General features: G+C 44.2%; 1 protein-coding gene across 1 annotated transcript in view; it reads left to right on the top strand.

The window, feature by feature from the left end:
• The window catches only part of LOC147084934 (low affinity immunoglobulin gamma Fc region receptor II-like), a 31,635-nt gene extending 18,579 nt beyond the window's left edge, over window positions 1-13,056 (top strand). Inside the window, exons 6-9 of the mRNA XM_085979379.1 lie at window positions 2,869-2,896; window positions 3,065-3,117; window positions 10,378-10,415; window positions 11,329-13,056. Coding sequence (XP_085835505.1) covers window positions 2,869-2,896; window positions 3,065-3,117; window positions 10,378-10,415; window positions 11,329-11,469 — 260 coding nt within the window. The 3' untranslated portion in view covers window positions 11,470-13,056. The remainder of the gene's footprint in view (window positions 1-2,868; window positions 2,897-3,064; window positions 3,118-10,377; window positions 10,416-11,328) is intronic.
• Window positions 13,057-23,552: the final 10,496 nt, after the last annotated feature.

Here is a 23,552-nt window from a genome sequence, read left to right as displayed (position 1 = left end):
CTTTTGGTAAAGAAGTGTCTGATGACTTCCCAATTGGATTTCTTGGTGACTATCTTATATTGATGGCCTCTAGTTATGCTCTTCCCCACAAGTGGAAACATTCTCTCTATATCCACTCTATCGAAACATTTCATAATTTTAAAGACCTTTATTCGGTCACCCCTCAGCCTTCTTTTTTCAAGAGAAAAGAGACCCAGCCTGTTCATCCTTTCGTGATAGGTATACCCTCACATTTCTGGTATCATCCTTGTAAATCTTCTCTGCGCCCTCTCCAGTGCCTCTATACCCTTTTTATAATATGGCGAAAGAACTGTACACAGTACTCCAAGTGGGAGTGAGCCTTTGGCGTAGCGGTAGCATCCCCGCCGCTGGGCCAGAAGGTGTAGGGTTTCAAACCCCGCTCCAGACAGTCCCGGCAAGTGGAGTCGGAGCACCGGCTCTAAATTCTGGGTTGACATCCAGTGGGATACTTGCATCCGTGGGTGTGGGTGGCCCCCCCCTCATATGGGTTGTGGGAGCCCGTAAAACCCTCCCGCCATAGGACTAACCACCCTAATGGCTGGTACGAAGATGGTTACGGTCATGGAAGGAGCGTTAATTGAGGCCAGAAATCCTTCCACCATGTCATACTGTTCCCCAAAGGGAACAGTGTGAAGACAGGTACGACGACGACTCCAAGTGTGGTCTAACCAATGTTCAATACAGGTTTAGCATAACTTCCCTACATTTCAATTCTATCCCTCTAGAAATAAACCGTAGTGCTTGGGTTGCTTTTTTTATTGCCTTGCTAACCTGTGTCGCAACTTTTACAGATTTGTGTATTTCTACTCCTAGCTCCCGTTATTCCTCTACATGACCTAGCCTCACATCCTCCAAGTGATCAGTGACCTCCCTCCCAAAATGTAATACATCACATTTTTCCGTGTTGAAATTCATGTGCCAATTACATGCCCATTCTCCAAGTTTTTTAATGTCCTCCTGTAACTTGTTGCAGTCACAGAATTCACAGTCCTCCTCAGTATTGACTTTCCCCCCAAATTTGGTGTCATCCACAAACTTAGAAATTGTGTTTCTGATTCCAAAGTCTAATTCGTTAATGTAAATTGTGAACAGCAGTGGTCCCAGCACTGATCCGTGTGGAACACCACTACCCAGCTTTTGCCACTGTGAATAGCTACCCTTTACCCTTCATAGTGTCAGCTGTGGTTCAGTTCGCCTGAGTCCGAAGTTTGTGGGTTCAAGTCCCACTCCAGAAGCTTGAGCACAAAAATCCATGCTGACAGTCCTCAGTGCAGTGCTGAAGAAGTGCTGCACTGTCGGAGGTGCCGTCTTTCAGATGAGATATTAAACCAAGTCTGCCCTCTCAGGTGGACGGAAAAAATCCCGTAGCCTCTATAGAGACATAGAAACATGGAGTAGGCCATTCAGCCTTTCGAGCCTTCTCCACCATTCAATATGATCATAGCTGATCCTCTATCTCAATACCATATTCCCATACCGCTTGATGCCTTTTGTGTATAGAAATCTATCTATCTCCTTCTTAAATAGAGTCAGTGACTTGTCCTCCACAGCCTTCTGTGGTAGAGAATTCCACAGGTTCACCACCCTCTGTGTGAAGAAATTTCTCCTCATCTCAGTCCTAAACGTCCTACTCCGTATCCTGAGACTGTGACCCCTCGTTCTAGACACACCTGCCATTCTCAGCAGCTACACGTTACTCCTGCTCCAAGCTTTCTGTCCTGAAGGCAGCCAGCAATCCAGTCTGCTGCTTGTCCCCTGACTCCGCATTCTCTGACCTTGTTCATCAGTCTATTATGGGGTGTTGATCTGGCTCACGTGTACCGAGGGACGCTTCCTAACCGCTTGCCTAACTGGGATCCGTGGGCCTTTATGCAGCCCAAGGACGCAACAACTCCGATGCCCGTGACAGAAGAACATAATAAGTAAGAGCAGGAGTAAGCCATACAACCCCTAGAGCCTTCTCCCCCATTCAAAAAGATCATGGCTGATCATCGACCTCTACTCCACTTTCCCGCCCAATCTCCACATCCCTTGATTCCACTAGAGTCCAAAAATCTATCGATCTCGGCCTTGAATATACTCAAAGACTCAACATTCACAGCCCTCTGGGGCAGAGAATTCCAAAGATTCACAACCCTCTGAGTGAAGAAATTCCTCCTCATCTCAGTCTTAAATGGCCAACCCATTATCCTGATACTATGACCCCTAGCTCTAGACTCCCCAGCCAGGGGAAACAACCTCTCAGAATCTATCCTGTCAATCCCCCTCAGTATCTTGAATGTTTCAATGAGATCACCTCTCATTCTTCTAAACTCCAGAGAGTACAGGCCCATTCTACACAATCTCTCACCATAGGACAGCCCTCTCATCCCAGGAATCAATCTAGTGAACCTTCGATCCACCACCTCCAAGGCAAGTATATCCTTCCTGAGAGCCAGCAGGTACTTTTGGATTTATTTTTCGGGTCGGAGGCGTACTCTGGAGGTGCACTTCCAACGCAAATTTAGGCCCAATACTATTTAAGGTGGTAATAGCTTCCGACTTTGCTGTCAATATTTTGGGGTAGGAAGAGACGAATTTCTAGACCTATAACAGCAAGCAGTTCGCGTTGTTGCTGAGGTAACCAAGTAGAGGAAACTGTTTTTTTCTTTCTCATTCCATATTTTCTTGCACCTTTTGTGCGTATGCACGTCTCCATTCCTTGATTTCTTCTGGGAAGGGTGCATATTAAACAATTGAATCTACTTCACTTGTATTAATATTGAACAGTGGAAATTTTGATAGTTTGGGTCACTTTATTGCGAAATTTAACATAGTGATTTATATGTTCCCATTGTTACCTTGCAGGACAATTAAGAAGGCAAAATATTGAGAGGTGAGAACACCATGAGACACGCTTTATTTTGATACTCATAGTTTTATGCAAATTATGCAATTATACTTTAATCACTCAAGTTCATTGCATCTTAGGTAATGGTGCAGAGACTAAACATTAATTTGGGGCTATATTTAGGATAATATAACATGTTTGTGTATGTTACAGTAGGGCAGCCTCTGCAGGTGGTGTTACGAGTCACGAAGACGCTGATAACACGTGTAAGTGCAGTGTTGCTTTAATGAAAAAGGTTAATTATAATGGGCCAGAATTTGCCATGGAAATGTGCAGCACGTTCGGAATTTCCACATGCGAATGCAGGTGCACATCATCCCGAAATTGCTCTCTGTTCCGTTCCGACTTGACAGATGATTTGCACCGATGGGGATATTCTAATTGCTGGCCAAAGATTAGGGCTAATTGCTCAGCAACATTACAATTTTAACAGCTTATGCAAACAGGCGCAGGGCGTGACACATACCGCCTGTCAATTCCAAGAATTTCTAAAAGCTATATGCGGCCGGAAAGGGAATCATTTTCAGATTTTGCTCAGGCAATTTTTGTAGTTTCCGTGTAAAGCTCGGAGGAAGTGCTTGGCACATTGAGCTAAGTGCGCATTGCGTTTGGAGTAGTTACGCTGCCGACCGTAAGATCCAGGTCAATATGATTCTATGCGACGCTAACAGTGACAGATATCTTAATGGCTTAATTTGTAATACTTGTAGCTGGATCGGCTTTTAGTTATTAATGCACTGGTGTAAATAATATGGAATGAAAAATGCAAAATAATACCCTGCATACGATTGAATTAGATACAATGCGGGTGAAATTTGACACGGGCCTGTAAACAAACAGGCGGATTCACATTATTAAAAATTAATTTATGGGATCAGGGCATCGCTGGCAATGCCAGCATTTATTGCCCATCCCTAGTTGCCCTTGAGAAGGTGGGGCTGAGCCGCATTCTTGAACCGCTGCAGTCCGTGTGGTGAAGGTGCTCCCACAGAGCTGTTAGGGAGGGCGTTCCAGGATTTTGACCAGTGACGTTGAATGATCGGCGATATACTTCTAAGTCAGGATGGTGTGTGACTTGGAGGGGAATTTGGAGGTGGTGGTGTTCCCGTGCGCCTGCTGCCCTTGTCCTTCGAGGTGGAAGAGGTCGCGGGTTTGGGAGGTGCTGCCAAAGAAGCCTTGGCGAGTTGCTGCAGTGCATCTTGTAGATGGTACACACTGCAGCCATGGTACACCGGTGGTGGAGGGAGTGAATGTTTAAGGTGGTGGATGGGGTGCCAATCAAAGGGATTGCTTTGTCTTGGATGGTGTCGAGCTCCTTGAGTGTTGTTGGAGCTGCACTCATCCAGGCAAGTGGAGAGAATTCCATCACACTCCTGACTTGTGCCTTGTCGATGGTGGAAAGGCTTTGTGGAGTCAGGAGTTGAGACACTCGCCGCAGAATATCTAACCTCTGACCTGCTCTTGTTGCCACAGTATTTATGTGGCTGGTCCAGTTAAGTTTTCGGTTAATGGTGACCCCCAGGATGTTGATAGTGGGGGATTCAGCGATGGTAATGCCTTTGAATGTGAACAGTTGTACGACACGTCTGATATTCCAATCTATTCAAGTTAATGGAACTGATTGAAGACTTGAGCGGATTACAGATGACAGGAGCGATAATGCCTTTATTGCGTCACACCCATGTACAAATTTGTCCCCCAAATATGTGAATCAATTAATAATGTCGTGGATTCAAATTTAGCTCTTTGGAGCCTGGCTACCTGGCACCATCTGAACGGGGTGGAAAAGGTACTAGCTCCATGGAAGGGACGCATGCCTACATAAGAACACAATAACATAATAAACAGGAGCGGGTTTAGGCAATTCGGCCCCTCGTGCCTTCTCCGCCTTTCCATGAGATCATGGCTGATCATCGACCTCAACTCCACTTTCCCGCCAGATCTCCATATCCCTTGATTGTCCTAGATTCCAAAAATGTATCTATTTCAGCCTTGATTATACTCTACGACTGAGCATCTGCAGCCCTCTGGGGTAGAGAATTCATAGATTCAAAACCGTCAGAGTGAAGATTTCCTCCGTATTTTGTCTTAAATGGCCGACCCCTTATCCTGAGTCTATGCCCCCTAGTTCCAGACACTCCAGCCAGGCAAAACATCCTCTCAGCATCTACCCTGTCAATCCCCTTCAGAATCTTGTATGTTTCAATGAGATCACCTCTCATTCTTCTAAACTCCAGAAATATCGGCCCATTCTAAACAATCCTTCATCATAGGACAGCCCTCTCATCCCAGTAATCAATCTAATGAAACTTCGTTGCACCGCCTCCAAGGCAAGTATATCCTTCCTCAGATAAGGAGACCAAAACTGTGCACAGTACTCCAGGTGTGGTCTCACCAAGGCTCTGTACAATTGTAGCAAGACGTCCTTACTCTTATACTCCAACCCGCCTTGCAATAAAGGCCGACATGCCATTTCCATTACATATTGCTTGCTGTACCTTTATGCTAGTTCTCTGTGTTCCTTGCACGTGGACACCCAAATCTTTCTGAACACCAACATTTGAAAGTTTCTCATCGTTAATAAAATATTCTGTTTTTCTATTCTTTCTACCAAAGTAAATAACCTCACATTTCCCTACATTACAGTTGGTCTGCCACCTTAATGCCCACTGACTTAATCTATCTGCATCCCTCTGCAGACTCTTTTAGTTCTCCTCACAGTTTACTGTCCCACTTTGCATTGTATTGTGATCAATTTTGGATACATTTAAGAACATAAGAACATAAGAAATAGGAGCAGGAGTAGGCCAATCGGCCCCTCGAGCCTGCTCCATCATTGAATAAGATCATGGCTGATCTGATCCTAACATCAAATCTACTATCACTCGCCATCGCACCCGAACCCATGTGATCTCCTGGGAGAGGCGAAGAACCAGATAAAAAACCCAATGGCCAATTTGGGGAATAAAATCTGGGAAATTCCTCTCCGCCCCATCTAGGCGATCGAAACTCGTCCAGGAGATCACTCTGTCCCGATATTTCCCACAGTACTTACCTTCTGTAAAAGGTGATCTCCACCCCAGCCAGGAACAGGCCCAATTTACTCTTAAAGGACACCTAGCTGGCAGCCTGTTCGATGTCTCCACTAATCCCTGTGAATAGAACCATCTCCTGAAATCTAACACAGAATTAGAACACAAGAAGTAGGAGCAGGACCAGGCTACACGGCCCCTGGGCCCGCTTCGCTACACACAGGGCCATGACCATTCCGGACCTCGTCTCATGTCCAATTTCCTGCCCGCTCCCCATAACCCCTAATTCCCTTTGCTTCTAGGAAACTGTCTATTTCTGTTTTAAATTTATTTAATGATGTAGCTTCCAAAGCTTTCTCGGGCAGCAAATTCCACAGACCTACTACCCTCTGAGTGAAGATGTGTCTCTCATCATGGTTTTGAAAGAGCAGCCCCTTATTCGAAGATTATGCCCCCTAGTTCTAGTTTCACCCATCATTGCGAAACTCCTCACTGCATGCACCCGATCAAGCCCCTTCACAATCTTATATGTTTCAATTAGATCTCCTCTCATTCTTCTGAACTCCAATGAGTAGAGTCCAAATCTACTCAACATCTCCTCATATGTCCACCCCCTCATCCCCGGGATTAACCGAGTGAGCAAGTATGTCTTTTCTTAAGTAAGGACACCAAAACTGTATGCAGTATTCCAGGTGCGGTCTCACCAATACCTTGTACAACTGCAGCAATACCTCCCTGTTTTTATATTCTATCCCCCTAGCAATAAAAGCCAACATTCCATTGGCCTTCTTGATCAGTTGCTGCACCTGCATACTAACTTTTTGAGTTTCGTGCACCAGGACCCCCAGATCCCTTTGTACTACAGCACTTTCCAGTTTCTTGCCATTAAGATAATAACTTGCTCTATGATTTTTCCTGCCAAAGTGCATAACCTCACACATTCCAGTATTGTATTCCAACTGCCAAATCTCTGCCCACTTACTTAGCCTGTCTATGTCCCCTTGCAGGTTTTTTATTTCCTCCTCACTCACTACTTTCCCTCCCATCTTTGTATCATCTGCAAACTTTAATATGTTACACTCGGCCCCCTCCTCCAAATCGTTAATATAGATTGTAAAGGGTTGGGGACCCAGCACGGACCCCTGCGGAACACCACTAGTTACTGATTGCCAGTCTGAGAATGAACCATTTATCCCAACTCTCTGCTTTCTGTTAAGTAGCCAATTCTCCACCCATGCCAGAATATTACCCCCAATCCCGTGATTTTTTATCTTGAGCAATAATCTTTTGTATGGCACCTTGTCAAATGCCTTTTGGAAGTCTAAATACAATACGTCCACTGGTTCCCCTTTATCCACCCTGTATGTTACTTCCTCAAAGAACTCAAGCAAATTTGTCAGACATGACTTCCCCTTCATAAAAACATGCAGACTTTGTCCGATTAAATTATGTTCATCCAAATATCTCATTACTGTCTCCTTAATAATGGACTCTAAAATTTTACCAACCACAGATGTTAGGCTAACAGGTCTATAGTTTCCAGCCTTCTGCCTACTACCCTTTTTAAATAAGGGTGTTACATTAGCAGTTTTCCAATCTGCCAGGACCTTTGCTGAGTCCAGGGAGTTTTGGAAAATTATTACCAATGCATCCACAATCTCTACCGCCACTTCCCTCAAGACCCTAGAATGTAAGCCATCAGGTCCAGGGGATTTATCCGCCTTGAGTCCCATTATTTTACCGAGTACCACTTCCTTAGTGATTTTAATCATATTTAGCTCCTCCCCCACTAGAGCCCCCTGTTTGTCCAGTGTTGGGATATTCTTAGTGTCCTCTACCTTAAAGACTGATACAAAATATTTGTTCAGTGTTTTAGCCATCTCCATGTTTCCCACCATTAATTTCCCAGTCTCATCCTCTAAGGGTCCAACATTTACTATAGCCACCCTTTTACTTTTTATATAACTATAGAAACTTTTGCTATCTGTTTTTATATTTTTTGCTAATTTACATTCATAATCTATCTTCCATTTCTTAATCAATCTTTTAGTTATTTTTTGTTGTCTTTTAAAGACTTCCCAATCTTCTATCCTCCCACTAGATTTGGCTAACTTATATGCCCTTATTTTTAGTCGGATACTATCCTTAATTACCTTACTTTGCCAGGGATGGCTATCTTTTCTTTTACGCCCTTTTTTCCTCAGTGGAATATATATTTTTTGGAAGTTTTAAAATAACTCCTTAAATGTACACCACTGATCATGTACCGTCTTACCCTTTAATCTATTTTCCCAGTCCACTCTAATCAATTCCGCTCTCATACCTGCATAGTCTCCTTTATTCAAGCTCAGCACGCTTGTTTGAGATCCAACCTTCTCACCCTCTAATTGAATATGGAGGATCCTTTTCCAAGACATTTCTAATTAATCCTGTCTCATTACACAGGACCAAATCTAAGTTTGCTTGCGCCCTGGTCGGTTCAGTTACACACTGCTCAAGAAACCCATCCCTAATACACCCAATGAACTCCTCCTCAAGGCTGTCCTGCCCAATTTGATTTGTCCAGTTAATATGATAGTTAAAATCCCCCATAATTATATCTGTTCCCTTATTATAAGCCTCAACTATTTCCTGATTGATACTCCGTCCAACAGAGTTGCAACTGTTCGGAGGCCTATAGACAAGCCCACTAGTGTTTTTTCCCCTTATTATTCCTTATCTCCACCCAAACTGTTGCACTATCCTGATCCTTTGACCCAATATCATTTCTCTGTATTACAGTGATTCCATCCTTAATTAACATAGCCATCCCACCTCCCCTTCCTTTTTGCCTGTCCTTTCTGATTGTTAAATAGCCTGGTATGTTTAATTCCCAGTCATGGTCACCCTGCAGCCATGTTTCTGTAATGGCCACAAGATCATACCCATATGTAGTTATTTGTGCCATTAACTCGTCCATTTTGTTACAAATGCTACGTGCATTCAGATAAAGAAATTTCAAATACGTTTTGTGACACTTAGTTCCTGCTTTTTCCCCTTTTGCTACTGTATCTTTTACTCCATACCTTCTGTCCCTTTCTGACACGCTCTGGTTTTTAATTCCCCCACTGCTACCTAAGTCTATAACCTTCCCCGTTGTCATTTTTATTATTTGCTCTCTAGAAACCTTCCCCCCACTAATTAGTTTAAAGCCCTCTCTACAGCTCTAGTTATATGATTCGCTAGGATTCTAGTCCCAGCACTGGCCAAGTGAAGTCCGTCCCAATGGAACAGCTCCCTGCTGTCCCAGTACTGGTGCCAGTGTCCCAAGAAGCAAAACCCATTTTTCCCACACCAGTCTTCGAGCTATACATTTAACTCTCTAATTTTATTTATCCTAGCCAAATTCGCTGGTGGCTCAGTTAATAATCCAGAGATTATTATCCTTGAGGTCCTGTTTTTTAATTTGACCCCTAGCTGCTCATACTCCTTTAACAGAACCTTCTTCCTTGTCCTATCTACGTCGTTTGTACCAACATGGACCACGACAACTGGATCCTCCCCCTCCCACTCCAAGTTTCTTTCCAGCCCAGAAGAGATGTCCTTAACCCTGGCACCGGGCAGGCAACACAGCCTTCAGGACTCCCGCCCTCGACTGCAGAGAACCCTATCTATCCCCCTAATGATACTATCCCCTACCACTACAACATTTCTTTTTACTCCCCTCACTTGAATGGCCCCCTGTTCCACGGTGCTGTGGCCAGGTTGCTCATCCTCCCTGCAGTCCCCGTTCCGTCCCTCACAGGGAGTAAGTACCTCGAACCTGTTTGACAAGAGCATGGGCTGCGGCTCCTTCAACACTACCTCCTGGATCCCCGTACCTGCCTCACTTATAGTCACACCATCCTGTCCCTGACCACGGACTCCATCTGAATTAATTAATTTCATAGTTGTGACTACCTCCTGAAACATAGAGTCCAGGTACTTCTCCCCCTCCCTGTTTTCTCTTGGTCCCTTCACCTCGCCCATTAATATAGATTGTAAATAGCTGAGGCCCCAACACTGATCCCTGCTTGTAACGTAACCCGCCAGATTTCCCTTCCTTTGAAATGAAGTGCCATGTTATACTTGTTGCGATATTTTGCTTTCTGAAATGTGGCCTTGTGATTGTTATTACCCATTTGGTAAAGACAAATATCTAAACATGATTTTAATTTTGCGCTAAATTTGTGGTAATGAGTGATTACTGAGGATATTTTTTAATATCGGGGAAGATTTTCAGTGCGGGCATGAACTGCCCATCAACTGATTTTAAAGGAATTTAGTAACTAGGCATTTGCTATAAAGCATGGCAACGGCAGTTGTCTGCCCGAGCAGCCAGTTGGCATTCTAGCCCTTTGAAACTCACTGGAAAAGCAGGCAGAGACTTCACAAAATAAATGTCCTTCTTTTCAGATGAGATTGCGAATCTTCCTTTAGATCCTGACAAAAACGTAAGTTCAATTTTTCTCAAATACCAATCATTATGCCTCTTGCTTTGCAAACACCGATAAGCTGGCTCCTGTAGAGAGAGTCGGAAACCTACAGAATAGTGAGCGAGGGAGAGTGAGAGAGTGAAAGAACGAGATAGAGAGTGAGTGAGAGAGAAGGAGAGAGAAAGACAAGACCGAGAGAAGAACAGATGGACACAGAGATAGAGATCGATACATTTATAGATAGATAGACAGACAGACAGACAGATAGATATATAGATAGAAATATATATAGGTAGACAGAGAGGCAGAACGACAGGCAGAACGACAGGCAGAATGAATGACAGACAGAACGACAGAGAACGACAGACAGAGAACGAAAGACAGAGAACGACAGACAGACAGAACGACAGACAGACAGAACGACAGACAGACAGAACGAAAGACAGACAGAATGATAGACAGACAGAACCACAGACAGACAGAACGACAGACACACAGACAGACAGACAGACAGATAAACAGACAGACAGACAGACAGAACGAACAGACAGACAGACAGACTGACCAGACAAAATGAACAGACAGACAGAATGAACAGACAGACGAATGAACGAGAGTCAGAGGTGTGAGATACAAAAGAGACAGACAGACAGACTCTGAGAGAGACAGACACAGAAACAGAGAGTGAGAGAAAGAGAGAGAGAAAGCTGCAGTGAGACACAGCGACACAGAGAAAGATAGACAGTCAAAGGCAGAGAGCTAGATGGAGAGTAAGATAGCTGAGAGCGAGAGAGAGAGAGAGCGAGGCAGAGGAAGTGAGACAGAGAGAAAAATATTGATATTGCGAGGCGACGAGAGTTGGAGAGGAGTAAAGAAACACATTATCCGTATATTATCTACTTCTGCCATTTCTTCATGTTATTCATCGCAGGGAGCGTCTGCTGATGTACCAGAGAGTGACCACCAGGAACTCACCTATGTTACTTTGAATATGGAAGCTCTGAATCAGAAAGAAGCTGCCTTGGCCACTGCTGCGGACAGCATTGTGTATGCCGAAGTGAAAAAGAAATAAAAGTTCTCAGCAGCTTTGATATATGTTACTCACCAAGACCTGTGGAGACAACTGCTTTCTCGGGACGGATGGTGGGAGTAGGGACGCGATTTTCGTAATTAACGCTTGGAGATTAAGCATTACCAGGGCGAACGGCAGGCTCGAAATTCCGGCAGTATATTATGCACAACTCTAACAGAACTGGCCAGAGTTCCTTTCCATTAATATCAAAATAGAAAATGAGGTGGTTTCTATTACAGGCGATTCATCCCGCCGGATTTTCAATTTTCTGCTTTGCCCAGAACATGCTTAATGCCCTAGTGGTAAACACAAAAATCTACAACTATATAGCCTCCTTTTTTTTTAGCTCAGCATGTTTTTTTTTAGTAGGTATAAAGGATTGCATGCTTTTCACATGCAAGCTGTTACACGTAGCAACATGTTTTATACTAATTGCTTCAATCATAACATGGAATGTATGTTGTGAGGATGATGTATGGAGGTACCAAGGGGATATACACAGGCGAATGAGTGGGCAGGAATATGGCAAATGCAATATAACGTGGAAATTTGTGAAGTTATTCCTTTTGGTAGGAAAAATAGAAAAGCAGAGTATTGTTTAAATGGCGGGAGAATGGGAAATGTGGGTGTCCTTGTACAATAATCACTGCAAGTCAACATGCAGGTACAGCAAGCAATTAGGAAAGCAAATTGTATGAGGGCCTTTATTACAAGAGGATTTGAGTTTAAGAGTAAAGACGTCTTACTGCAATTATATAGGGCCCCGGTGAGACCACACCTGGAGCATTGTGTACAGTGTTGGTCTCCTTCCAGGAGGAAGGATATACTTCCCTTAGAGGGGGTGCAACGGAGTTTCACCAGGCTGTTTCCAGGGATGGGGGGATTGTCCTATGAGGAGAGATTGAGTAGATTCGTCCAATATTATCTAGAGTATAGAAAAAATGAAAGGTGATCTCATTGAAGCATACACATTTCTTACAGGACTTGACATGGTTGATGCAGGGAGGAGGTTTCCCCTGGCTGGCGAGTCTACAACCAGGGGTCAAAGTCTCAGAATAAGGGGTCGGCCATTCAGGACTGAGATGAGGAGACATTTCTTCACTCAGGAAGTGGTGAATCTTTGGAATTCGCTAACCCAGACGGCTGTGGAGGTTCAGTCTTTGAGTATATTCAAGACAGAGATCGATAGATTTTTGAATATTAAGTTAATCAAGTGATATGGGGATATTGCAGGAAAATGGAGGTAAGGTAGAAGATCAGCCATGCTTTTATTGAATGGCAGAGCAGGCTCCAAGAGCCAAATGTCCTACTCCTGCTCCTATTCCTTTTGTTCTAATGCTGTGGGCATCTCTTATCATTTGTGACATTTACGATGCGAAGCAGTTGATTAAAAAAGTTTGAAAGCAATGTCTTAATTTCGATTTGCATGAAGCTGGAACAATAAACAATATTTACGCTTGAAAATGCCTATTTATTAGATGTAGGAAGGATATACATTTGTAGAAGTGTCCTCGGGACCGAGAACGTTTTAAGGATTCGGCCATCAGTCGTCTATTTCCTGGGACAAGAAGCTATATACCGTTTTAAATTATCGAATCAGTCATATCCCCTCTAATCAATTACAGACAACATAATTAATCTGTTGCTCAGAGAATGTGCCTGTTAATCAATTCTGGATATCAATGATAATACATTTTCAACAATGCAGCCATTCAAGGATTAATTAAGATAAGAGAGAGAGAGAGAGAGACAGGGAGAGATTTAGCAAAATGCATTATTGCTCTGAGAAGGGCACAATGTACTTCGGATTAACTGAATTGCTTGCTGCACTTTTTTGGAATAATGCAGTGGCTCATTTTCGGAGATGAGAGATTTGTCAAATGGTGTGTTAACTATCTACGGGTGTTCAAAATATCTTCCTCTTAAATACCTCACTGGCTGCATATAGTTTTCAATAAGTGAAGGAAAGAGTTTATCAAATCTGTAACATGAATAATGTAGCGAGTAAACTTTTTGTCGTCTTGAAAGTTTCTTTCTGTTTTTGCAAAGTCAGATTTAATTAAATATGCAAATACAATAAGATGACGTCAGTATTGTATTAGCATAATACAGTATAGAAAAATTGTAGACTTGGAAGATAAGTGTCAAATTCACTTTAAAATAAATAAATGTGATGTGATGCATTGATAGAAATGTCACCTATTCCGTGTAATATAAGAAGTTGAATGTGGCGAAGAGTACAATGAACTAATGGTAAAGGTGAACATATAATTAAATGCAGCATCACAGATCAGCAAAAAAATTAAAACTGCTAACAGAGCACTTGGATTTATTTCAGGGGAGTAGTGTTCCAAATTAGTGAAGTTATGTTGAACCTGTATAGGACCTTGTTCACGCTGCACAGATCAGACCTCCACATTATGAAAAGGCCACAGAATCAGTGGAAAAAATGAACAAAATATTTACAAGATGCTAACATAAATGAGATTACAGCATTCGGGAAAGATTGAACAGCTTTAGACTCTTTTCTTTAGAACAGAGAAGTTTTAAAGGTGATCTGATCGAGGTCAATCTAATTATGAATCATTTGTCCAGGGTAAATGTGAAATTAGGTTTCCACTTGCGGGAGATCAAAAACAAAATAGATTATAATAACAATAATAATAATAATCATCTTTATTGTCATTGTTAGTGCATAAGTGCAGTACAACGAAATGTAGTCTTGCGGCGCCCGAGAGTGTATATTTAGATTAAGACATTTAACATTCGACATTCATTTGGCTTGTAATACATAAACATAAACATAATAAAGTGCATTGGCAGATGTGCAGGCTTTAGAGTTTATTTGCAGAGTTCAGTAGGATGAAAGCCCTGGGAAAGAAGCTGTTCCTAAATCTGGTTGTTCGGGTGCGAATGCACCTGTAGCGTCTCCCAGATGGCAGCGGGGTGAACAAACTGTGGCTGGGGTGTGTAGGGTGTTTGATGATGGTCAGCGACCTCCGTAAACAGCGTTTCTGATAAATGTTCCCTATGGTCGGCAGCCGGGTGCCGGTAATGCGTTGGGCAGTTTTGACTACCCGCTGCAGGGCTTTCCGATCATAGGAACTACAGCTGCCATACCACATTGTGATACAGTTCATCAGGATCCTCTCTATTGTGCAGCGGTAAAAGTTAGAGAGGATCAGGTGTGACAGGTTACATCCCTTCAGGCCTCCTTAGGAAATATAGGCGCTGCTGGGCCTTCTTTACCAAAGAGGAGGTACTGAGGGACCAGGAGATGTCTTCAGTGATGTGGACTCCGAGGAACTTAAAGCTGTCCACCCTTTCCACCACAGCCCCATGGATGTGGATGGGGGTGTGACTTCTGCCTTTAGACTTCCTGAAGTCCACAATGATTTCCTTGGTTTTCTTGATGTTAAGGGCCAGTTTGTAATTGGCACACCACTTCACGAGATGCTGGACCTCCTCCCTGTAGGCTGACTCATCCTTGTTGGTGATCTGGCCTACTACCATGGTATCATCTGCAAACTTGATGATGGTGTTGAAAATATAGAAAACATAGAAAACATAGAGATAGGAACAGGAGTAGGCCATTCGGCCCTTCGAGCCTGCTCCGCCATTCAATGAGATCATGGCTGATCTTGGTCTGAGATCATAGCTGATCTTACCAGTTCAGTACCCCGTCCCCGCCTTTTCTCCGTAACCCTTAATCCCCTTAGCCTTCAGAAATATATCCAATTCTCTCTTGAAAATATTTATTGAATTAGCCTTCACAGCCCTCTGTGGCAGGGAATTCCACAGGCTCACCACTCTTTGAGTGAAGAAATTCTTCCTCATCTCTGTTTTAAATGATTTGCCCGCTATTTTTAGACTGTGGCCCCTGGTTCTGTGCTCCCCGGCCATTGGAAACATTCTCTCTGAATTCAGCCTGTCCAGGCCTGCCATAATTTTATATGTTTCGATGAGATCCCCTCTCAATCTTCTAAACTCCAGTGAGTACAAGCCCAAACTATTTAATCTCTCTTCGTAGGTCATTCCCGCCATTCCAGGTATCAGCCTGGTGAATCGCCGTTGCACTCTTTCCATGGCAAGAACATCCTTCCGCAGATGGGGCGACCAAAACTGTACACAATACTCCAGATGCGGTCTCACCAGCACCTTGTACAGCTGTAGTAAGGTATCCCTATTCCTATACTCGAACCCCCTTGATATGAAGGCCAACATACCATTTGCCTTCTTAATCGCCTGTTGCACCTGCATGCTCTCCTTCAGTGACTGGTGCACAAGAACACCCAGGTCCCTCTGCACTTCCCCATCTCCCAATCTATTGCCATTTAGATAATAATCTACCCTCCTGTTTTTACCCCCAAAGTGGATAACCTCGCATTTATCCACATTATAGTGCATCTGCCACGTATCCGCCCATTCCCCCAACCTGTCCAAATCGCACTGTAGCCTCCTGACATCCTCATCAGAGCCCACCCCTCCTCCTAGTTTAGTGTCGTCAGCGAATTTGGAAATATTGCATCCAATTCCCTGATCCAGATCATTTATATATATTGTGAACAGCTGGGGTCCCAGGACAGATCCTTGCGGCACCCCGCTGGTCACTGCCTGCCACTCCGAAAACGAGCCGTTTATTCCAACTCTCTGTTCTCTATCCGCCAGCCAGTTCTCTATCCACGTTAATACTTTGCCCCCAATCCCATGAGCCTTAATTTTGCATGATAATCTTTTGTGTGGAACCTTATCGAAGGCTTTCTGGAAGTCAAGGTACACCACATCCACTGGCTCTCCCCCATCTATTTTACCAGTTACTTCCTCAAAAAATTCCAGCAGATTAGTCAAACACGATTTACCCTTTGTAAATCCATGTTGACTCTGTCCGATCCTTTCCCCATTTGTCAAGTGCTCCGCTATTTTATCCTTAATAATGGACTCTAGCATTTTGCCCACAACCGATGTAAGGCTTACTGGTCTATAATTCCCTGCTTTCTCTCTACCCCCCTTTTTAAATATTGGGGTAACATTAGCTACCCTCCAATCCACGGGTACTGTTCCCGAGCCAATGGAGTTCCGGAAGTTGATCCTTAGAGCATCTGCTATCTCCAGGGCCACCTCCTTAAGTACCCTAGGATGTAGTTTATCAGGCCCCGGGGATTTGTCGGCCTTCAGTCCCCTCAACTTACCCAACACCATATCCCTGGAGATACTAATTTCTGTCAGCTCCTCCCTCTCATTAGTCCCTATGTTTGCCGATATTCCTGGGAGGTTATTTGTGTCCTCCTTTGTGAATACAGAACCAAAGTATGAGTTTAATTGGTCTGTCATTTCCTTATTCTCCATTATATATTCTCCCGAATCGGACTGCAAGGGACCGACTTGGGATTTTACCAGTCTTTTCCTCCTGATATACCGATAAAAGCTTTTGCAGTCTGTCTTTATGTTTGCTGCAAGTTTACTTTCGTATTCTATTTTCCCCTTCCTGATTAATCCCTTTGTCCTCTTTTGCTGTATCCTGTACTGCCCCCAATCTTCCGGTCTGGTGCTTTTTTTTGCCAGTTGATATGCCCTTTTTTTTGATTTTATGCTGTCCCTAATTTCCCTCGTTATCCACGGTTGAGTCACCTTTTTAGGTTTATTTTTATGCCAAACCGGTATAAACATGTTCTGGAACTCTTCCATTCTATCTTTGAATGCTTGCCATTGTCTATCCACTGTCAATCCCCCCAGAAACACCACCCAATCAATCTTACCCAATTCCCGTCTAATACCCTCGTTATTCCCTTTATTTAAGTTCTGGACCTTAGTCTCTGATTCAATTTCCTCACTCTCCATCTCGACTGAGAGCTCGATCATATTATGATCGCTCTGACCCAAGGGGCCTCGTAGAAGAAGATTGCTGATAAGTCCCTTCTCATTGCACAATACCCAGTCTAAAACGGCCTGATCTCGAGTCGGCTCCTCGACATATTGGTCCAGATAACCGTCCCGAAAACATTCCAGGAATTCCTCCTCCTCAGAATTATTACTAATTTGGGTAGTCCAATCAATATGTAAATTAAAGTCACCCATGATGACAGCTGTTCTCTTATCGCACGCTTCTCTAATTTCCCTTTTTATGCCTTCCCTCACCTCCATATTACTATTTGGAGGCCTATATATCACACCCACTAACGTTTTCCTCCCCTTGCTATTTCTCATTTCTACCCATACAGATTCCGTTTCATCCGAGTTAATATCCTTCCTTTCCATTGCATTAATCCCCTCCTTTACCAGCAATGCTACCCCACCTCCCCTACCTTTTTGCCGATCCTTCCTAAATATTGTATATCCCTGAACAGCCACACAGTCGTGGGTGAAGAGGGAGTAGAGGAGGGGGCTTAGCACACATCCTTGTGGGGCCCCCGTGTTCAGGGTCGGGGGGGGAGGTGTGGTTACCTAATTTGTCAGACTGGAGTCTGTTAGTTAGGAAGTCCATGGTCCAGTTGCAAAGGGAAGTGTTCAGGCCAAGAGTGTGGAGTAATACATCCAACAGCGAAACAAGGAGACATTCCTATACTCAAAAATGGATAGAATGTATGTCTCGCTACAACAGGAGGTGGTTGAAGCAAATAGCTTAGATGTGAAGAGGAGAGGCATTGAAGGAAGATGCATTAACTGGAGGAGCGTAGGATGGTGTGAAATGAAGTGGGAAAAGGGAGAGGAGAAAGGGACAGCAAATGAAGGTGGAGGCGGAGTACAGATTGCTGGTGGGAGAGGAGGATGGTAGCTAGATAAGTAAGGGAGGGGAGCAATGTGAGAGAATAAGGATAGAGGGAGGGTGAAGATGGGAATCTAGGAGTCGTGGGAGTGGTAGGAGGTGAGTGCAAAGGGAGATGAATAAGCAAGGAGCTGGAGAAAGGGGAGAACAAGGGGCAGAGGAGGGGTTCAGAGGGATGAAGGATAATTAGAGAGAACGAAAGAGGATGAAATGAATGTTTTAGCGAAGGGCGAGGTTGCAGGACCAAGCGCGAAGGAAAGGAAACTGCAGCACAAAAGTGCGGTGAAGATGTTTTTTTCCCATGTGAAGACCTCTAAAAAATATACAGCTCAGGGAATACATCTAAAAGAACATTCATACATCAGTAGGCTTATATGCAACAACTAATGAAAGCATTTCTACACTCACATCTTCAAAGGTTGCAGAAGCTCGGGCTAATATTTAAAAAGATAGTTGAAGGAAATGCCACCTCTTTCTGACACCATCATAGGTGGACACGCTGTGCACATCCACCGTGGTACCTTTGCACCTTCAAATTAAAAACATCTAATGAATAACTCAGTACTTGTATCAATAGAAACGTAGAAACATAGAAGATAGGAGCAGGAGTAGGCCATTCGGCCCCTTGAGTCTCCTCTGCCATTCAATGCGATCATGGCTGATCATCCAAATTCAGTACCCGGTCCCTGCTTTCTCCCCATACCCCTTGATCCCTTTAGCCTTAAGAAATATATCCAACTCCGTCTTGAATATATTTAATGTATTGGTCTCTACTGTCTTTTGTGGTAGAGAATTCCACAGGTTCACCACTCTCTGGGTGAAGAAATTCCTCCTCATTTCTGTCCTAAATGGCCTACCCCTTATCCTTAGACTGTGACCCCTGGTTCTGGACTCCCTGGCCATCGGGAACATCCTTCCTGCATCTAGTCTGTCCAGTTCCATCAGAATTTTAAAAGTTTCAAAGAGATCCCCTCTCGTTCTTCTAAACTCCAACGAGTACAAGCCCAATCGACCCAATCTCGCCTCATACGTCATTCCTGCCACCCCAGGTATCAGCCTGGTGAATCTTCGCTGAGATGCTTCCATGGCAAGAACATCCTTCCTCAGATAAGGCGACCAAAACTGCACACAATACTCAAGATGTGGTCTCACCAAGGCCCTGTACAATTGCAGCAAGACATCCTTGTTCCTGTACTCAAACCCTCTCACTACGAAGGCAAACATACCATTTGCCTTCTTAACCGCCTGCTGCACCTGCATAATTACCTTCAGCGATGGGTGCACAAGGACACCAAGGTCTCGTTGCACTTCCCCTTCTCCCAATCTATTGCCATTCAGATAATAATCTGTCTTCCAGTTTTTGCCACCAAAGTGGATAACCGCATATTTATCCACGTTATATTGCATCTGCCATGCTTCTGCCCATTCACCCAACCTGTCCAAATCATCCTGTAGTTTCTCAGCATCCTCCTCAAAGCACACATGCCCACCCAGCTTTGTGTCATCTGTAATGAAATCAAGGACTCAGTACCGCACTTCAGAAGCTCCGCCTGGTTCAACAGAAATGGCAAAGACTCATCTCATTTGAAATGCTTAAATATGTTAACAGTCGAAAAATGCGCAAACAAAACCAAATTCAACTGAAGCAAACAGTAAAAATGTAAAGTAAAGCATCCGACTGCAAGAGCCTACGAGTATGTGGCGGGTTTGATTGATATTTGTAACTTAAAATGGACTTGCAATCGACGAGAGAATTGGTCCGTATTTTCCGATCGGAGGCTTCCTGCGTGCGGAGGCCTCCGATTTGGAAAAAATCTATCGACTTACCTGAGGGCTCCCAAGGTGCATACACTTCCATTCCTGGGTCTCTACAAACTCGAAATGTGCAGGGTCCACGTAGCCCAGAGGTGCATGCGGTTCGCAAACGTCCCTGGGATCACTTGGGCCATGGGGAGCCAATAGAAGAAGGGACTCTCCCTTCATGCACTTGACAGATGGACCCGTCAAATAAATGAATGGAGATCACCCCATAAACACGGTAAAACATTAAATACATTCTTTTTAAATCACATTTTTAAAATGAGTTGAAATTACAATAAATTAAATACTTTAAACAAAATTTAAATTTTTTGCAAAAATAATTAGTTTTTTACGGGACTGTTAAATAAACTTACCTGTTTTAAAAGTTTTCAAAAATTCTCTTTGTGGAAGCTTGCTGTGTGCAAATTGTCTGCCGCGTTTCCTACATTATAACAGTGGCTACACTGCAAAAGTACTTCATTTGCTGTAATGCGCTTTAGTACGTCCTGAAGTCATGAAAGGCGCTATGCAAGTGCAAGTCTTTATTTGACCAAAATTAGTATATTTTTGTTTATTTTAAATCATTCTGATGTCAAGTTGCTCTTTACTCTCCAATTAATAAAGTTATGATGCATGGCTGTAGGTCAAAATCCTAACGAGCATATAAGGGATGGAGCGATAAAAAAACCCTGAAAATGCATTGCTGCCGTGTCTGCGGAAAATAGCAAGGCCTAGAAATTCCATGGGCTGCGCCACCCGTTAGTGCCTTAAGAGGGCGCGAAGTGGGTCGTAAGCCACTGGCCGTGCCTCCCGCTAATTTCAGCGGGATGCTAATGGCGGCACTCGCCGTTAGCGTGGCGCCACTACCGATGACGTCATCGTTGTGCGCAGCGCCCAGCTGACGCCCCGATCGCGATATTTAGATGCGCCACCTGCTTTAACGCCGGACGCTATGTGCGACCAGTTCAGGGGGGCCTACCTGTGGCGGTAGAGGTGCTAATTGAAGGAGAGGTGCGGGGCGGCCGTTTTTGTTGCTGGCCGCCTGCCAGCACCTCTCCGCTATGCCATCCCTGGCTTCCTGAGCCCCCCCGCCCCCGCGGAGTGCCGACTGCATTTCAAGAGCCCAGCACTTCTCCTCGGTGCCGGGCTCTTTTGCCGGCACTTGCGATCCTCGGGGGTCCAGCTGGGCCCAAGATCGCGCTGCACAAGGCCCCTCCCCTTTAAGAAGGGGAGGAAGGCCTGCAGTAATGCAGCGCGATGTGCCGCAGCGATATTCAGCTGCAGCGCCCCAAGAGGGATGCGGGGCGCCTCTAGTAGCATCGCGCTTCCCTCTGGGGTGCGCCAACTGAATTTCCGGTGGGCGGCCGCGACGGCTTCCGGGGCGCTACTTTTAGCGCCCTGGCGAGGCTGGCACCCCAAACGGGGCTATAGTCAATTTCTATGCCCAAAACTCTTACTGGATAAGTTTAATTACACTACCAGCAAAGATTAATTCTACCCCCTAGACTTTGCACCCTTATTAAGTCGGAACAATAACCGGCTCGGAGCACTGTTTAGAACTTAGCACTCTCTGCATAACTCACCCAAGCCCTGATCGTCCACAGCTGTTGCGGTGAGAGCCAGGATTGCGCAAGGCTGCCATCAATGTGTTTCTGCTCACCATCTACAATGATGAACACATATCCCTGCTGTCCCACTACCTCATGTGAACATCAAAAATATTATTGGGGGAAACTATATGCTTATTTGTGCCCATAAACTCATCTGCTCACTCCCCTGCTGCCCCTTCGTGGGTGCCATCTTTCGGATGAGACATTAAACCAATGCCCAATCTGCTCTGTCACGTGGATGTAAATGATCCCAAGGCACTATTTCAAAGAATAGCAGGGAATTCTCCCCGGTGTACTGGGGCCAATATTTATCCCTCAATCAACATCACTAAAAAAAAATTCAGATTATCAGGTCATTGTCACATTTCTGTTTGTGGGAGCTTCCTGTGCGCACATTGGCTGACGCATTTCCTACATTGATGATGAAGCACTTTTGGACGTGATCGTGAAAGCCGTTATAGGAATGCAAGTTTTTCTTTGTTTCATAACAACAAATGTGTTACCTATCAAGAATATAAACTGAACCACTCCAAGACCCTAAACATCATATTCACAAATGAGAAAAACTTTGCTAGTTCTCCATGTGAACCAACTGAGGGTAAACATCTGCAACATAACGATAAACGAACAAAGATGTTTCGTAATCGTCAGCAACTAGTTTCGCAAGTAAATTAGGAAACCATAGCAACCACAATAATAATTTCATCATTTGCACCCATGCAATTTAAAAAAAAACTCCACATAATATGCTGTTATTAAAGTGGGTTTCATCTGGATCCTCACATTAGTTTGCAAAGCAAAGGCAGGCGAGAAACAGATGGATATTGCCCAGACAGACATTTGAATTTGCAGCGTTCAGTACACTGATGATTTCAACTGTCACATTTAGGTTATGGAAGCATAGTGGTTATGTTACTGGATTAGTTATCCAGGGTCTTGGACCAGTAGACTAAGAGTTCAAATCCCAGCATGGCAGCTGGGGAATGTTAATTCAATAAATCTGAATAAAGAACTAGTAGCAGTAATGATGATCATGAAAGGCAGCTTATTATCTGAATGGCAACAGATTGGGAGAAGGGGAAGTGCAACGAGACCTGGGTGACCTTGTGCACCAGTCGCGGAAGGTAAGCATGCAGGTGCAGCAGGCGGTTAAGAAGGCAAATGGTATGTTGGCCTTCGTAGTGAGAGGGTTCGAGTACAGGAACAAGGATGTCTTGCTGCAGTTGTACAGGGCCTTGGTGAGACCACACCTTGAGTATTGTGTGCAGCTTTGGTCGCCTTATCTGAGGAAGGATGTTCTTGCCATGGAAGGAGTTCAGCGCAGATTCAACAGTCTGCTACCTGGGATGGCAGGAATGATGTATGAGGAGAGATTGGGTCGATTGGGCTTATACTCGCTGGAGTTTAGAAGAATGAGAGGGTATCGCATTGAAACTTATAAAATTCTGACAGGACTGGACAGACTAGATGCAGGAAGGATGTTCCTGATGGATGGGGAGTTCAGAACCAGGGGTCACAGTCTAAGGATAAGGGGCAAGCCATTTAGGACAGAAACGAGAAAGAATTTCTTCACCCAGAGTGGTGAACCTGTGGAATTCTCTACCACAGAGCGCAGTAGAGGCCAATTCATTAAACATATTCAAGAAGGAGTTGGATATGTTTCTTAAGGCTAAAGTGATGAAGGGATATGGGGAGAAGGCAGGGACAGGGTACTGAATTTGGATGATCAGCCATGATCGCATTGAATTGCGGAGCAGGCTGGAGGGGCAGAATGGCCAAAGCCTGCTCCTATCTTCTATATTTCTATGAAACTACCAGATTGTTGTAAAAAAAAGCATCTGCTTCACTAATGTCCTTTCGTAAAGGAAATCTGCCGTCCTTTCCTGGTCTGGCCTATATGTGACTCCAGA

The sequence above is a fragment of the Somniosus microcephalus genome, unplaced genomic scaffold (assembly GCF_052327205.1).
Source record: "Somniosus microcephalus isolate GS21.2 unplaced genomic scaffold, FLI_Smic_1.0 unresolved_chr9, whole genome shotgun sequence".
Classification (NCBI taxonomy): domain Eukaryota; kingdom Metazoa; phylum Chordata; class Chondrichthyes; order Squaliformes; family Somniosidae; genus Somniosus; species Somniosus microcephalus.
This window is presented reverse-complemented; position numbering and strand designations above follow the sequence as displayed.